Here is a 19,125-nt window from a genome sequence, read left to right as displayed (position 1 = left end):
GCAAACGAAATATTCACATTTTTCATAGCACTGTTTTGTTTTTGTTGATGGTGGTTTGGAGCAGGGAATACATAATTGATGTAAATGCTCGTCAGAGCGGTAACTGATTCATGACGACAAGCTGAGCTCGATGCTGCTAGGCTGCATGCGCTTGAACATGTGCCGACTTGGATCGGCCCGCCGCAGCGGACCACATGCACATTAAAAATAGTAACACGTGCTCTTGTGGTTTTGTTGGTTCTGCTTCAATTCGCTTGTGTTTTAACCGTGGGCGTTAATTGCATAAGTAACATAGTGTAACCTGCCACTGTCCCTATAAGCTTCTCTGCATGTTCAGAGTGACAGGTGGGAGGGGCAATAAACATGTCATCAACTGACCCAAGAGAGGTGATTGGGCTGCTCCGATATTGACTGTACTCTGCTGTAGAACCCACGGCTTTGGAAGTCTGATAAAAAAACAGGAAGGCACCACCCTCAGGCGGGCATCATCTGCGTTCAGGCTTCTCGAAGCGTGCAGGCTGATATAACGGACTCGCGTGTGTGAAGGAGTTTATTCTCGGTATAACCCACGTGACGGTCTCATAGGAGCCGTGTACGAACCACACTTCCCAGGTTATTGGTATACAGATGAAGACTGAAGTTGTCATCCTTTGACACTAACTGACGGTTGACAATCGAGATGCCTAAGTCTGCCCAGGAGCTACTGGAGGCACTTCGCGCCCAGTGCCTTAGTCGGGGCTGTGGCGGTATTAAAGGACTTGGTGCCGTCTTCCGTTTTCTGGATATTGACTTCTCCAAGAAGATCGTTTTTGCGGAGATGAAGACTGGCTTGACACGTTACGGGCTACAATTTTCTGAGGACGATCTGAAAACATTGTTCAGAGCTTTAGACAGAGATGGCAGTGGCGGTATCGACTTCCAGGAGTTTATGAACCAGCTTCGCCCGCCCATGTCCGCTTCCAGGAAGGAGGTTATCCTACAGGCCTTCAACAAGCTAGATGTGAACGGCGACGGAGCCCTGGGTGTGGATGACCTGAAGGGTGAGTGAGGGGCGTACATGTATATACCCATACGCTAAAGGTAGAAATGTACATTTAATTAAGATGGGAAGAGACAAATTATGGGGGCAAGTACACTATTATAGTTGATTATAGTTAGTTTAATAATTCATAAATGTAGATTTATCGGGATATTGTTCGTTCTTCATTAAAAAAAAGCCGCCCTGACCTAAGATAGTGGTAAAAACACCCGCCAACGCGTGTTATATTTTATACTGGACCGCATAGGCTCAGGTCATAATGAAGAATGTAGGCGAGGAACAGCGGATTACATCAAGATGGTAGAGAACATGCAGAATGGCGTTACCCAGATAAGTAAATTGCTTTATTACAATGGGTACTGCTCCGTTAACAGTTGTCATGGGGTCTGGCTGTGTAAGGTCATCAAGTATCGATCAGGGCAGAGCAATCATGGGTTAATCCAATAATCGATTATGCGAGGAGATGACCTTTGTTGTCAGAACTGATAACGATCGGCATGTTGATAGGTCGTTCAGGAATCTCTTTGTAAGGTGTTAACGTTTATCTCAACACTTACATGTATATTTAGTACGTGCTATGACTGTACTACGGGATGAGCGAGCCTCATGCGTACTCAAGTCTATCCCAACAGTTCACGCCCAACATGTATATCCAGTTTGTTCACATTTGCGCTTTCGTTCTACCGCCCGTATAAATATAGCCTTTCAAAATGCCAGATGCTGGCGAAAAAAGTCTACGTCAAGTCTATGTTTAATCTACGCTATCTTTATTCTCGAGTAGTTATATGAGTTGAGCTATTTGTATGGGCTCTTCAAAACAAGATCGTGTCCTGTATCGTTATTCCTTGAAACCTTTACGTGTATTGTATAGCTCTGGCCATTATATTTCCTCTTCAGTAATTCTCAAATCAAACTGCCAAGGCAGCCTGTATATTTGAACGGTCTGACTTCCGTTATGGGAAGGCTGTACGGAGCTGTGAATCATCAATAATATTGATTAGTGGCATTTACCTGAGTACTAACTGTCAATTCATTCACAGGTACCACAGATTTTCTAAATGCCACCATATACTGGCCTATTTTCACAGGTAACCGCCTTCACAATACAAATCCCGACCTTCGTGGATTACATCCAGCGGGAAAAAAAATGATCTGTCTAGATGAAATGTGTGTTTGTATATGCATGTCCGGAAATGGCACCGTTCTCACAAGGGAGGCTGTCCGTCAACATTGGCCTGTCGCCGTCAATTCAGAGATGACACCGTTCTCACAAGGGTAGCTGTCCGTCAACATTGGCCTGCCACCGTTATTTCAGGGATAACATCGGGGTCACGTGGATAGCTGCCCTGTAATACTGGCCCGTCACCTTCAGTTCAGTGATACACCGTTGTCACATGGGTAGCTTTACTGTAATATTGACCTGTCACCGTCAATTCAGTGATGACACCGGTGTCACGTGGGTAGCTGTCCTGTAATATTGGCCTGTCACCTTCAGTTTAGGGATACACCTCTGTCTCTTGGGTAGCTGTTTGTTAATATTGGCCTGTCACCTTCAGTTCAGGGATGACACCGTTCTCACAAGGGTAGCTATCCGTTAATATTGTTCTGTCACCTCTACTTCAGGGATGTCACGTAGGTAACTGTCCGGTATCACCTTCAGTTTACGTGGGCAACTGTTCTGCATATAATATTGGCCTGTCACCTTCAGTTCAGGGATACACCACTGTCACGTGGGTAGCTGTTTGTTAATATTGCCCTGTCACCTTCATTTCAGGGATACACCAAGTGTCACATGAGGAGCTGTTCTGTAATATTGGCCTGTCACCGTCAATTCAGTGATGACACCGGTGTCACGTGGGTAGCTGTTTGTTAATATTGCCCTGTCACCTTCAGTTCAGGGATACACCAAGTGTCACATGAGGAGCTGTTCTGTAATATTGGCCTGTCACCGTCAATTCAGTGATGACACCGGTGTCACGTGGGTAGCTGTCCGGTAATATTGCCCTGTCAACTTCAGTTCAGGGATACACCAAGTGTCACATGACGAGCTGTCCTGTAATATTGGCCTGTCACGTTCGGTGCAAGCAGGACACCGTTGTCACGTGGGTACCTGTCCGGTAATATTGGCCATTGTTGCAATAAATGAATAATACATTAGCAGTTTACACATAAAACTGTGTTTATAACAATAATGCTAAGTCTAACATCATTGCATTGGTGAAGAAGGAAAAGCATCTGTAATGTTACAATAACACTTTACAAAATGTCAAACACTATCTTTTGTCAAATTAACATTTTTGGATGTTGTGTTTTGCAATGTACTTCAATCAATGTTGTAACATGCCAATAACGATTTCACGATATGGCATGTTTTATCATTTAAACACGTAGGAAATGTTGACATTTCAAGATTGCAAGAAAGAACAACGGACAGAACAGCTCATGGGTCTGAGTTACTGTAGGAGGGAAAGGTACACTCTCATGTAGCTCGTAATCTTCTTTGACGGATCATCTTAACCTATAGATGATGGTAGGCTCCGGACTTCTGCCTGAGCAGATTGGAAATTCTAATACCAATATTCACGCGCGTTATCCTGCCTTCTGACCTTTTCTGAGACTGGAGGTCGAAGTGATGCGCATCCTTCAGGTGGTCACATAACACACCGTACATGCGCATATCTTCATGCGAATACTTCATCAAGGTGAGGTGGAGTGGGCACCGGGGTTTTAACATTTCCACTCTGCAACTTATTTATTTTTAATATTGTGTCTTTGTGGACTGACAGGTTTGAAGCTTAACCCATGTATTAACGGGCTCAACACTGTATGGAATACTGCTTGATCGCCCGATCCGCATGCTCTGTTAATAATGGACACGTTCTTGATTGATCAGAAAACCAGCTGCGTGAAGTAATGGCATGGTTCCACAACAGCTGCCGCGAACTGTACGCCAATCACGATGCACATGGGTGTTGATAATGACGATATTCATTCGCCACATGATAATTAAACGTTGGATAGCCTTTTCTGTGCATACGAATACCATTGTCCTCTGGCTTAAATACGCATACTCATAAGCACAATATTCAACAGATTAGCCGGTCTTATGTTCGCACTGTTTGAAGAGGTGTCATGGAACTCTGTCTTGATTCATTTCAATTTATGTTTGGAGATGTTTGTACAACGAGTTACTTCAACCTCAACTCAGCTCAGGGCGTAGTTCATGATTACAATTTTGACGTTTTCTCCTCCTTTATCTTTGTGTGAACTATCACTTGCTTTTGGTTTTGGAATTAGTTATTCAGATAGATATTTTCAGATATATATTCGTGACGTGTAATTTAATTCCATGACGTATTCCTCAATTCTTTACTTTTAAAGTCTGGTGAAGCTTACTAATTTCCCCTTAATATCCTCGCACTACATTGTCAAACTACGCGTGTACTGACACAGTCCATACACACGAACATGTGTTGTGGTGTTTCTATTTCGTCTGTCTTCAAACCCAGGTGCCTACAGCAAGTTAGACTGAGCTCACTAGATCTCCTGTTATAACTTTAATCGAGTTTAAAAATAAATACACCTCATTTAACCTGTGATTGACACCCGCAGGCACTGATATATGTAGTCATGATAAGACGATTGGCAGGGTATCAGGCTCACGGTGAATGATGAATCATGGGAAACTTGAGGAGGGAGATGGTAGGAATGGTGGAAGGGCGAGGGGGCGGGGGGGGGGGGGGTACAAAACTGCAGACAAAGCGGCGGGTTTGGATTATGCCAGAAATATCTTCAAATACAACCGTTCTTATGCATACATCTTTTGACGTTTCAGTATGACGGCATTGCAAGGCGTTCACTACTTGTGTAATAATGACATTGAGCTAGTATTAGTTATTCGCGGAGACTTTTTACTGTGCATTTCACCGAGGCATAACAAGATGAACCTGTTATCATGACAAGATTATAAGTGTGTCTACGTTGGAATAATAATTACTTGCCGGTAATTTAAGTGATACATGGGAAAGTATTTAAGGTCAATAGCGTGCGTTATCAAACTCAGACTTTATCGTCGGAGAATCGTTGCTGTGATAGATGATAAATTTATCATCAACGCCGTGAATGTGAATGCCAAACTTCGATAACTGCAGATAACATATTGTGTAAGCTTTCTGGGATAGGCATCTCCTAGGCTATTCGTGGTTTACACTCAGCATGTTGTGCCCATGAATACTGATCTTAACTGATGGATAGTGATAGCATTGCCTTTTGTGTTTTAATTGGACATATTATATCCATATTTTCATACAGGTAACAACAATTATCTGATAGCACCAATTAACAATCTGTCTGTTAGCATACAAAAGCTTAGGTGTAGGGCTGAAAGGTATTCCGCGTATGAGAAGAGCCATTACCCACAGCTCGGAATTAATCCGCGACCAGCACACAAGTCAGACGGCACAACGGCTTTGCTTTCCGGAGAAACTGTTACTGCTTTTTTCCAGTGCCAGCTAGCACACACACACTTGCTGAACCGTTTTTTATATTGGCATATAACAGTTTCGTATAAATGAGGCTGCTAATGCCAGTAATATCCCGAATACAAGAGCGACTGTTAGACACCGTTCAATATTCTCCAGTGGTTAACTGGTATTGATAATGTCCAGTTTACAGCTATGTGGCTCAGCGTCTAGGGATGCCATTATAGCGAACAACTTATGCCATTATAGCCGACGTACCCTTAAGTTATAAATGTGATCTTTTATTTGACAGCCCACTCAGTTAAATTTAACGTTCGTCCATTACAAATTTTGATTATGGAGTTGACTTTTTTTTAAATTGAAAATAGCACTTCCGTACAGCTCGATAAATGGGAGGCTTGTCAGGAGTCGCTTTCTCCATTCATGTTATCGATATCATTGATACGTTAACTGCCACTTAGCACTGCTGAAATGTGCGTAATATGAGAGAAATCGGTATGGTCATGACTAACTAAATCTACTTACAGACATAAGTATATTAATTATAAAAAACCCAATTATCACAATAATCATAAATCCAGTAATCATAAATCTGGTCATGATTAACTTAATCTACTTAACAATTAAATATCACAGTGAGAGGAGGTTCCCCCATAAGTCCGGTGATGACTAACTTAGTCTACTTAACAGCAAAACATCACAGTGAGAGGAGGTTCCCCCATAAGTCCGATCATGACTAACTCAATCTATTTAACAGTCAAATGTCACAGCTAGAGAAGATTCCCCCATAAATCCGGTTATGACTAACTTAATCTACTTAACAGCCAAATATAACAGCTAGAGAAGATATCATCATAAGTCTGGTCCTGGCTAACTTAATCTATTTAACAGATAAATATCACAGCTAGAAGAGGTTCCCTCATAAGTCAGGTCATGACTAACTCAATTTACTTAACGATCAAATAGAACAACTAGAGAAGAAGTCCGGTCATTACTATTAAACTTAATCTACTTAACAGTCAAATATAACAGCTAGAATAGATTCCATTTTAAGCCTGTGCAGGACTAACCTTATCTACTTAACAATCAAATATAACAGCTAGAGGAGATTCCATTATAAGCCCGGTCATGACTAGCTTAATTTACTTAATAGTAAAATATAACAGCTAGAGCAGATTCGGTCATAAGTCTGATCATTACTAACTTTGGCTACTAACTTTGGCCATATATCATAGCTAAAGAACATATCCTCATAAGTCCGGTCATGACTCACTAAATCTACTAAACAGTCAAATATCACTGCTAGAGAACATTCCCTCATAAGTCCGGTCATGACTCACTAAATCTACTAAACAGTCAAATATCACTGCTAGAGAACATTCCCTCATAAGTCCGGTCATGACTAACTAAATCCACTAAACAGTCAAATATCACAGCTATAGGAAATTACATCCGGAATCCGATCATGGCGACACCAAGATCTCTATCGGTTAAAGTTTCATCATTCTTCGACCAAGCTTTGCCATGTTTACTGTACCAGTATATGTTAACATTAATGCCCGGGTCATCTGACAGTTTTATTACAGTGCCCGATGGCGTTTACGTTGTAATTAACATCATTGCAAACTTTTTTGTTTAATTCTGCCTAAGCCATAGTATTAGGAGGGAGGCGTGTATAATTTCCTACCGTTTAATCATTTAGACCCTAAATAAGGCACACTCACAAGAGACCGTATTTCTTCGGTTGTGACCATTGCAGATGTGATCATTTGCAAATTATGTGGTCGCGGCTGTGGCGTGACTCACTGTGCTGTAGTTACTGTGGTCGCTGCTCTGAGTTGACTCGTTTTCACATAATGAAGCTTTGTTATGGTTGTATGTTTACAGTGATATACGCTGAAAACGCCAAGGCGCACCCGAAGTACCGGAGCGGGGAATGGACGCTAGAACAGACACTCCAGAACTTTCTGGACGCACTCGACACCCCGGGCTGCCCTGACGGCAAGGTCACGCGACAGGAATTCCTAGATTTTTACGCAGGGGTCAGCGCCACGGTGGACGATGACAGTTACTTTGATCTGATGTTGCGGTCGTGTTATGGACTTCCCAAGAAACAACTGGGTTCTGGTCAGAAATAGGAACACCCTCTCGCGGATAATGCGTCAGTACTGGGACGTACCCTTAAACGTTGCTCCTAGTCTTTTTGGTCAGCGTCATGAAGTTTACGATGGTTGTCGAGGCGGGCTTTGGTGAGGGTCTGTAATGCAGAAGGAAGCGATCAGTCGGAAAAATACACCGTGCTACACACTGAGGGTCATCATCATCGTCCTCATCAAACCGGAATACTCGATATCAAAGCACAAGATAAGACAATCGTCAAACACTAAAATCTGAGATGACGTGCATATCGGTGAGAGGAAAGAATAGTTTCCTTGACAATCAGCAAACGTATCAAATGCGTACATTGATGTAACCCACACCGTGACTCGCACTTTTACACCAGCCAGCAATAACCTTTCTGGGTCTCCTAAACTAATGAGGTTAATATCCCGCAGTGAACAGAAAATACGTTTTTTGATGATAAAGCGCGATTCACTTCCTGGTCCGGACAGTCGACAGTGTGAGTTTAACAGCTTGATTGAGCCACGCGAATTGCCTTAAGTTCTCTATGTTCATGAAGTTTTTGTACGCCTCATACTGCGTAGATGTAAATTCCATTTATTTCTAAACCGGATTGCTTGTAGACACAATAAGTTTGTTAAAGTATAGGGTAAGGAGTATAACATAGAATCTTACACGATGCCATTGACTACAAGAGGCCACGTGTCAGTCGTCTTGTTACTAAATGGCTAGGACTTAGCACTGTGATATTTGACGTGAACAAAAGGTTTGCGTATTTCACTTCAACTATCACATTAATATTGTTGTGCATTTTCGTAAGAATAACATTCTTGAAACAAAAATATAATAAACAGGTATTACGCACAGATTGCTTTAACGCTTTTGTCCACACAAAACACGCTTTTGTTTATTTGTTTGATAGTTTCATTATTAGATTGATTGTTGTTGAATGCCATACTCAAGAAGTTTGAACCTACACTGTCCTTTTATTGGTGGAGGTAAGTTGAGTTCCCGGTATAAACCGCCGGTCATTGGCAAATGACTTAGAAAATTTACCACGTGTGATGTACATCTAGCACGTCACAATGCTAAGAGATAAGGCCAAAGACGGTAATGGCTTAACACGGTGATGACCATACACGGCGAAGGCCAAACACGGAGATGGAAAAAACGGCCAAACACAGTGAAGGCCAAAGACGAAGATGGACAAACACGGTAATGGCCAAACACAGTGAAGGCCAAACACGGAGAAGGACAAACACAGTGAAGGTCAAACACGGTGATGGCCAAACACCGTGATGGCCAAACAAGGCCCAGTAAGGTGGTGGCCGAGCATTAGGATAGACATTCAGCGAGAGGACGACTTCTGCCTATGCGTTCGTTATAAAACTTCTGCTTGAAGACATTCGTTTTTTCTCCAAAGTAGGTGATGTCCATTTGTTTTAAGGTTTTAGTGTAAATCTTACTAGCACATGGGAATAATAGGCACTCGGACAGGTGCTCGACGAGTGTCCAGTAGCTGGGCATAGAATCATGGTTCTTCTGACCGACATAACAACAGCCTGGGTGGGAACATGACAGTCTTTCTCAAGGGCCAGGGATAGGCACCACTCTGTTGTGACAGTCAGTATAGAGCACGATAAATGGCATCAGTTCACCGATCATCGGTCCTGTCCTACGCTGTCACTGCTATCCAATACAAGCCATTAACAGAATCGATGCAAACATTGAAGAACACTGCTCGTTGAATAAAACTTGAATCTATTTTAAGTGTTTCATTATAATCGTTGCCATCTAGTGAAGATGGTCGGCAACGCGCCATTTTTTGCTTCCTGGCTGTCCATGTTTCAAATGAATGTCTAAGATATGGACTAGAATATATATGCACACAATATAAGACATGGAATGGAAACCATATGTAGACTAAGACGTGACAAATTAAACACGTGCAAACTAAGATATGGAAGGTAATGCACGTGCAGATCAAGATATGGAATAGAGTACACACGGGCACCGTGAAATGGAATAGAAACTATGTGTAGGCTTAAATATGGAACAAGACACACCTGAAGACTGAGATATGGAATGTAATACACATAGACAGTGGGATAGAAGCCAAGTGCATGCTAAGACATAGAAATGGAATACACGTGCAAACTGTGACATGTGATACAAGCCACATGCTGACAAAGATAAAGAATACACGTGCAGACTAAGATATGGAATGGAGTACACGCACAGATTGTGACAAGTGATTCAAATATGAATAAAAGCCACATTCAGGCTAGTGTATGAGATAGAATCCAAGTACAACCTGTTTAAAGATGTCAAGGATATCTCGTGGAAGGTGTATGAATATTTCCCTGACGTCTCATGATCACATGTTCAGTGATCATGTTAATAAGAAGTCCACAGGTTGATCGTGATCCTTTTAACCAAGAAATGTGTCGTTAGATCTCACGCATGAACCAGGCGTGTAACCGACTTACACATATATGGTTTTAAAAATCTGAGAGGTTATTGAAACATATATGAAACATATAATTAAAACATATGGCTGCAGTTTGGTGCATTAACTGACTTTTCAGTTCCTAAGAGTCTGAATTCAAGGCACAAGGTCTCAGTATTAGAGCTGTCAAGACTAAAAAACTTGGGATAAGTCTCCGTATAATAATCAATAGAGGCTGTCACATCTACAGGCGCGTAACACAGGGGACTGTGGGTTGTGTAATTATTAAATGTGCATTTAGCAAACTGCTCGGCTAGTGATAGGACACCAAAGGGTCGATACTTTACCCACATATAAAGACACTGGACTTAACGGCTCCACTGTCAGATGTTCTAGTGTTTTGTTCTCTGCCTCGACATTTGTATTCCTCCTGACAAATCAATACGAAATAATTAATTAATATCCGACCACATGTTCGCATAAAACACTTCAAAACGCCAGAGCGCATCAAAGACAACCTCATATGGCGTTTCCAGAAGAGACAAACCAAATTCGGTAAACGATTCCGACTCCGCCAATATCTTAAATTTTGGAATTTATTTATTTGATTTATTTATTTGAAAGGTGTTTTACGACGTACTTATTTCACATATACCACGGGGACCAGCATTATGGCTGGAGAAAACCGGACAGAGCCCGGGGGAAACCCATGAGCATCCGATGGTTGCTGAAGACCTTTCCAAGCCCGACTGGGCTTGAACTCACAGCGACGGCATTGGTGAGAGGCTCCAGGGGCAATACCCGCGCTGGTGTGCTAAACCTCTCGGCCACGAAGGCCCCTTAAGTTTGAAACAACACTGGCAGCGAACTACACATGAAGTCTACCAGTATTTGAAGAACACCATCTGTGCTATTGACGTCGCACTGTTATATATTACTGTCCTTAATATAGCCAATGCAGAGCAATTATTTTGAATAAATTATGAAATTGACTACAAGCCTACTACATTATATATCACACTTACATGTATATCACACATACTTGTGAGGAGCATTATAAATTAATTGTGTTTATTTGTTTGGAGGTTAACGTTGAAAATTATCCTGGTTGTATGAGAAGGGTGCGGCCTTGTGACAGTCTGGTTCACCTGCCGTCATCCTCAGAGTACTTACTTAATCAAATCACAGGCTGGTGCACATGCCTTTATCCTCACAATGCATTCTCAGTCAAGTCACACTATGAGGACACCTGACCCACAAGTCTTGTCGCAAGCTGCTTCACCTGTCATCACCCTCACAATGCTTACTCAGTAAAATCACACTTTGAATACACCTGACCCGACAGCCTTGTCACAGGCTGGTTCATTTGCTGTCACTCTCGCAATGCCTACTACTCAGCCAAGTCACACTATGAGGACACCTGAACCACCAACCTTGTCACAGGCTGGATCACCTGTCGTCACCCTCACAATGCTTATTCAAGTCACGCTATGAGGACACCTGAACTTTGATATATTATCCAGGGTTCAAAACTGAGAAATTGTCAGTGTTTAAATGTTTGGCATTCCCTGACTCTCTACCTGTCTTATTACGCTGGGTTTTCCATTTATAGGTGTACTAACTGGCCTATTGTGAATGTGTAACTGGGGCTTTATGTCTGCATGATGTAAGGCGTTGCAGTGAGACAACCGTTGGACGAAGACACCATGTTGATATGATCAAAACAATGTTCAAAAAGCAAGCAACGAAATAAACAAAAAAAAAAACCCTGAGAAATAAAGATAGGTGGAAATCATCACACAAGGGTCACATCAGGTGAGCTTAATACGCGTCTTTCGCTCTGCTGTTGAAGATGTTAGGATGACAAAATTTCCGATTCCACAGACTGTTCGACTGCTACGAGTTGTCGCCCCTGACATACCAAGCAAGTCTTCGTGTGCCAAATCATCGTGTGCATTTAATCTCCTTTAGTAGTTGTTGCTGTGATGGTTACGATCTCTTACCACTTGTTACAAGGCTTTGTTTTTGTTTGTTGTTAACGTTACTAAGGTGGCTAATAAAGGGGGTCAAATGGCTACGTTCTTGCCAGACCGTTGAAAAAGAAGAAACAACATAGGTGCATAGAAGTACATCTTTGGAAGGGGCTAATAAATATTAACTACAGTTGTGTACAAAGTACCAGATCGTTCCAATATTATACACAGATGTTGCAATGACTACAATAACTGTAATAACAATTAATGTGGTTGTTCATGGTTGTTAACAAGAATGTCATTCACTTAGGCTGCAGTTCCTCAGGCGACAAAGGTCAGGTCTCTACCACAGTACAACCACGGTGATCATTTAGATATTTCAAAGAAGGCCATTATCTTCCCGTCGAACGACAGTGCTATATACATAATTCATATACTGGCAGGCATGGAATTCCAGTCACAAACAATCATAGGAAGGAAATTTTTCGAATGACTTCAGTTCGACATAGAAAATGTGTGAATTTGAGAGAAAAACCTTCAAGGTTTCTGTCAGCTGTCACTTAGAGCAAACGATCGTATTGCCTGTAAGTAGGCGGCGTCGTGGAAAATCTTGTGAAAAAATTTCAGTATGTGTATTTTCCGTCGCAATTTTAATTTCATAAGTCCAGTCTCCAGATATAATAGGTTAGTAAGAGTTTCCACTAACAGCTGATATTGTCCGCAGATAATCTTTCTAGATATGTTTAGTCCGGTGGCTGGAGTTTCAAATTGTCCCAAAAACAACGATTGCATACTCCTTGCTAGGTCTTGTAAATGATTTATACATAGTTTCTAAACTTTTACGATCTAAATTGTGTTTTAGAGCACAAAATATTAGTGACTTTTTAGCAACTGTATATATATTTTTTTAAATTTATTGTGATTTTCTCTTGTTGTCTTGACCGAGTTGACCGAATCATCAACGATACGAAGGTTTTGAAGCACAGTGATCTTCCACTGCCATTCGGCACACACACAAGTTTATCTTTTTTCAATGCTTCCTCAACCCACAAGTCTTTTTCAATGCTTCTTCCACCCAGAAGTCATTTTCCAATGCTTACCTGGGTCACCAAGCTGTTTTATTTGAAAATGAGCCTATGTTTATCAGCTGATATAACGAACAGAAATATGGTGAGGTATTGCCGCTGACTGATACCATGAGCACAATTTCGGGGCTGCTGTCTCAGACACCTATCACACACCGGTTTCAATGGTTACGCTGACATTACCCTGGTCTTTATTCTCCCGTCTACATTTATGGAATACGGAAACACAGAGGTAGCGTCGGAAAGCGTCGTTCATGAAGGCATAGAGCAGAGGGTTCAGACAGGAGTTCATGTAGCCAACGAGCTTAAATACGGCGCTGGCCACACGAAATTCGTACGTCACCTCACGGAACAGCAGAAAAATCTGCATGGTGAAGAACGGAAACCAGCAAACTGCGAAGAGTACCACGACCGTAATCAGTGTTTTTATGATTTTTTTCTTTTGTCTCGTGTGTCGTATGTGGTGTTGGGGATTAGACAGCGCGTCGCCGATTGGTTGTTGGACCCAGAGCCTGTGCGCGATCTTACCGTACGTGCCGAACATGACGGTCATCGGTAGCAGGTACAGGACAAAGTAGAAGAAGAAGGTGTAAGCCATCATGGCCGTCTTCTGCTCGAACACCTCGACACATACGAAGGCAATGCTGAAGAGCGGGTAGCGGGACTGGTCAACCTTGACTTTGGGCAAGAGTTTCTGGAGGAAGATTTGCGGAATGAGGAGAGAGAAGCTGAGGACCCAGAACACCAGCACGAGACTCACCGTCCTTCTCATGGTGCGCAGGTAGCGGGCTTTGATTGGGTGACAGATCGCGTAGAACCTAAAGAAAAAGATGATCATTCATGAGATACGCTATCCTGAGCCGGTACACACAAAGACTCACCAGTTCACAGGAGACAATATTGAAAGCTGGTTTGTATAAGGGCATATCGGTCCAATGAAGGCATTCATTAATGAGAGACAATACTAACAGCTAGTTCAAATAAGGACAGGCAATACCAATACCTGGGTCAAACAAGGGCATATCTGTGCATGGCAGACAATACCATTAACTGGATCAAACAAGGACGTGTCTGTCAATGTCAGGCTATACCATCTTCTGGGTCAAACAAGGACATATCTGTACGTGACATACAAAACCATTACCTGGGTCGAGCAAGGACATATCTTTTCGTGACCGGCAATACCAATACCTGGGCCAAACAAGGACATATCTGTCCATGACAGGTATTACCATTAACTGGGCTAAACAAGGACATATCTGTCCATGACAGGTATTACTATTACCTGGGTCAAACAAGGGCATATCTGTGCATGGCAGACAATACCATTAACTGGATCAAACAAGGACGTGTCTGTCAATGTCAGGCTATACCATCACCTGGGTCAAACAAGGACATATCTGTACATGACAGACAATACCTTTAGCTGGGTCAAACAAGGACATATCTGTCTATGACAGGCAATACCAATACTTGGGTCAAACAAGGACATATCTGTCAATGTCAGGCTATACCAATGCCTGGGTCACACAAGGACAAATCTGTCCATGGCAGACAAAAGCCTTACCTTGTCCAAATAAAGTCCATGACAGAGAATACCAGTACCTGGGTCAAACAAGGACATGTCTGTCAGTGTCAGGCTATACCATCACCCGGGTCAAACAAGGACAAATCTGTCCATGTCAGACAATGTGTATGTAGTTAGAGATCTATATATAGAAAGATACTATGAACATTCATGCAAACAATATTAACACCTAGTTTACCTGAGGACACATCCATTCATGAGATACAACATTAACACCTAGTTTACTTGAGGACACATCCATTCATGAGATACAACATTAACACCTAGTTTACTTGAGGACACATCCATTCATGAGATACAACATTAACACCTAGTTTACTTGAGGACACATCCATTCATGAGATACAACATTAACACCTAGTTTACCTGAGGACACATCCATTCATGAGATACAACATTAACACCTAGTTTACTTGAGGACACATCCATTCATGAGATACAACATTAACACCTAGTTTACTTGAGGACACATCCATTCATGAGATACAACATTAACACCTAGTTTACTTGAGGACACATCCATTCATGAGATACAACATTAACACCTGGTTTACTTGAGGACACATCCATTCATGAGATACAACATTAACACCTGGTTTACTTGATGACACATCTATTCATGAGATACAACATTAACACCTAGTTTACTTGAGGACACATCCATTCATGAGATACAACATTAATGGCTCTGTCGACACATAGGCATATGAATTGATGGAAGACACAATAACAAGCTGGTTATCACGTGGTAAAATATATTACAGAAGATGTCAAAAGTAGGTTTATACGCTTATATTAATGTTGGATTGACATTAATTTTGGAAATAGGAACAGAATTACGAACCTCTCAAAAGCTATTCCCGTAAGGGCGAATGTGCTGGACACGATGTTGACGCCCTGCAAGTAGCTGGTGAATTTACACATGAATTCTCCGAGGAGCCACTCGTTGTGGACGTAGAAGGAGAGCTGAAAAGGCATGTTCCAGACGGCTATCAGTATGTCACTTGCGGCCAGAGACACCAGGAAGGTGTGGGTGACGTTTCTCATGGCAGGGTTGGTGAGGACGACAAAGACGAGCGCCGTGTTCCCGAGCAGAGCTAATACAATGATCACGGCGTACAGCACGATAAACAGCACCTTTACGGCGACAGTGAAGTCCTCAGGCAGAACGTCACTGGCGCTCAAGATGATCAGGACGTCAGTGGCGTTGTCTGTGGAGACAGAAGTGCCCCCGAGGTCCTCAGGGGTGGGGGAGACCCAGGACATGGAGGGCATGTTGACCGTTTTTAAGCGCTTCCAGGCGACGCCGAGAGCTCGCTGACCATGGTTGTTCATGGAGCACTAAGAGAATGGAATATGCCCTGGCGAAAAAGTAGCGTCTAGATAGCAACTCATTGTGAACAGAGAATATCATTTCTCATGGGAACCGCGGTGTACCATACCCAGTGTGCCGTCAAATGATCAAAGTAAATAGTAACGAAAGAGGGAGCACCACCGCACTTGAAAACAGCTGAAACCATGTGACTGCAAGCTTTTGATAAAAACTCACGTTTTTACCTGTTTTATCTGAGCCACATTTATACGGTGTGTGTAGGTTGCGGGGTTGGACAAATATTCCTTTATGTTGTGTTACAGTCAAGAGCTTTCCGTTGACCAAATCAATCCTTGTCGATAGCAAACGGAAGTCAGAGCTCTTAGCTCCTTGTCTGGGTGTCTATGTGGAGGCTTGTCTTAAATTCCTACTTCCCAGCTCGCTTACTGGCATGCACCACGAGAAACCCATGTGGCGGCACCTTTATGAGTGACAGACTTGATAAGCAGGAAACGAGAGGCACAGGCGTGATAGTTAAGAGGTATCACGATTAAAACACAGCTGAAACGTTTCCATAACTCACAGGCGAATTATCACAAAACTTTTCTCAATAATCACATAAACAAAGATACGTTTACTTAACATTAGTCTACTTTGTGAGTGTCATAAAACTGGTGATGACAATTAAGGTGTATCGCATTCACGTCAGATGTTTATCACATTCACTTCACATGTGTATCTGCAAGTTGTTAATTGAAATCAATTATAATGATGCATTTGTACCGTTGCTAGGAGTTTAAACGTTAATTGTATGGTTACAGTTTATTAGGGATATTTCTACCACCGCCACCTGTACAGGGGATTGGGGATTGGGCTCGCCATAAACAAAAAGGTGTTTGAGTCACTGGCGATGATGTGGGAATGTCACACCTGATAATATGGATTACCTGTTCACTTAACGTAATACCAATGTACCACATGGCCGACAAAAATGTTTGCCCTGACGGTTAACTTCACCTGTCAGCCTAAACTGGTCAATCCTCCCAACACGATTTACCAGAAGTGGTCCAAACACTACTGACAGTGGTAATGGAATATCGGACCTTGCACTTTGCTGTACGTGTTCACGTGACGTACTACCAATTTCCCCAACACGACTGAAAAAGACACGAGAAAGTCGGACCTGGCGGTTAACTTTACCTACCAATGTCCCCAAACACGACAGACAATGGTATGAGAATGCCAGGCTTTACTGTTACAGGGGCGCTCGAAGGAAATGAAAAGTTGGAGTGGAGGAGGTGAGGCATCATGCCAACCAGCGAGGCGAGGTTCCAGGGGCCGCCCCGCCGCGTAAGCTCCGAGATTCCAGACTCCAAAGACACGTTCTAAATGCCTTTTCGACCAATTACATTAAATATGAACAGATGTACCGAGCCTTTAACTTTAAATATTGGAAATTTGTGTGCTAAGATGGAGATCATCTGAACGGGAGCTACTTGTATGGGCACCCATAAAATCGTATAAGGGAATTCCTATCCAGCATTATGATAAAATCCTACGTAAACTCGATGTTTCTATTCTAACGTTCTTTGTGATAGAAATCATGAAGACGTGGCTTCATAAACAATTAGAATCATTTCTAGGTGTTAACGTCTCGGTGAAAATATGCCATAAAATAGGGCAAATACTGCACTGAAATTAGCTGGGTGCAGGAGGATAAGAGTCCTTCCCGAGGAATTCATAAAATTGAATTTTTACTCCGTCTGAATGCTGAGTTATATTGCCCAATTTTGCAAATCACAAAACTTGACGACAACTTGACGACATGACGGCATGAACGTTAAAATTTCTGACCAATAAAATTACAGTGCGTAAATTTGTTTGAACAAATTAAAAGAAATGTATTAACATCCGTTTCAAAACAGTGAAGAAAGCAATGAACATTCACTGTGGTGTCTTCTTTTATACGGCTTGGTAGAAAAGTGGGGTAGGGGTCAGAACACATGCTGTTCCATATCCGCCCCTCACCCGTCCTCCTTCCCGGCTCTTCCTACGCCAGTGGGTTAACTGTACCGGTTTACGAAGTACTGCCAATGCCTCCTACTCGATTGATAATGGTATAAAACCTCTTCAGGTGAGGTACTATATGTGCCACACTCCATAAGACGGTTTGGCAATGGCTTAGCAATCATTCATTTATTCTGCAATGCGAACTCGAAAAATGCAAAATGCAAAGCTGAACTAAGGCGGTAATATGGCACGGCCGCATTAACTTAGGCGTCTAGTCCCACATTCGTAAGTAGTGTACTGCGGTCAAAATGTGTCGGATACCTTATGAGGCGTGTCATCGAGCCCTCGCTCTGTATGCTATCTGGTCGGCTTGTAGAGTTGAGTGTCGAGCTGTGACGCGTCAAAACGGGCCAGTGCAGTGGGTGGGTTGGATTGTCCCGCTCGGGTTTGCTTAAGCCACCTAATTATTGCATGCGTGCTTTTGCATTAGTGTGTAGCCAATACATGAGTAATACCTCCACGTCTCCATCGAGAGATGCAGATCATACTAAATGCATATGTACCATTCGTTATATACGTATATATGTATTCGGTGTATATTACAACGGACAGCATTAAAACACATGTAGTTAATTAACGTGGAAGAGACATGATAGATGACGCTGTTTATAGTGAATGCTCTATGTATGATGCCGGCATAAAAGATTTACCGAAGTCTGCAACACCAATATTCCAAGAGCTACAGACCTTGTTTGTTTGTCCGTTCATTCTTCAAGTAGGTTACCCAAAAAGTGAGTGAGTGCTTGGGGTTTAACGTCGTACTCAACAATTTTTCAGTCATATGACGACGCAGGACGGATTTTCACCGCTCTTTCATCTAGGGCTGCTTCACTGAGACGACTTACCGAAGGCAAGTATGCTGCCCCGCCCGAGCCATTATACTGAAACGGGTCAACCAGTCGCTGCACTATCCCCTTCATGCTGACGGCCAAGGGAGGAATTTACAACTTCCTCTTTTAAAGTCTTAGGTGTGACTCGACCCAGGATTGATCCTTGATCTACCGCTC

The 19,125-nt window shown here is 42.4% G+C and overlaps 2 protein-coding genes across 2 annotated transcripts; one reads left to right on the top strand and one right to left on the bottom strand.

The window, feature by feature from the left end:
- The first annotated feature begins 561 nt into the window (after nt 1-561).
- LOC135461456 (calcyphosin-like protein) lies at nt 562-8,498 on the top strand. Its single transcript, XM_064738564.1, has 2 exons — nt 562-1,040; nt 7,408-8,498. The coding sequence occupies exons 1-2, from the start codon at nt 680-682 to the stop codon at nt 7,656-7,658; spliced, it is 612 nt and encodes a 203-aa protein (XP_064594634.1). The 5' UTR covers nt 562-679; the 3' UTR covers nt 7,659-8,498.
- Nucleotides 8,499-13,296: 4,798 nt separating this feature from the next.
- LOC135461985 (QRFP-like peptide receptor) lies at nt 13,297-16,071 on the bottom strand. Its single transcript, XM_064739304.1, has 2 exons — nt 15,581-16,071; nt 13,297-13,966 (listed from the first exon to the last, which is right to left on the bottom strand). The coding sequence occupies exons 1-2, from the start codon at nt 16,069-16,071 to the stop codon at nt 13,297-13,299; spliced, it is 1,161 nt and encodes a 386-aa protein (XP_064595374.1).
- Between the last annotated feature and the right edge of the window lie 3,054 nt (nt 16,072-19,125).

This window comes from Liolophura sinensis, chromosome 1, assembly GCF_032854445.1.
Source record: "Liolophura sinensis isolate JHLJ2023 chromosome 1, CUHK_Ljap_v2, whole genome shotgun sequence".
Classification (NCBI taxonomy): Eukaryota; Metazoa; Mollusca; class Polyplacophora; order Chitonida; family Chitonidae; genus Liolophura; species Liolophura sinensis.
Note: the sequence above shows the minus strand (reverse complement) of the source record. Positions and strands in the feature narration are given on the sequence as shown.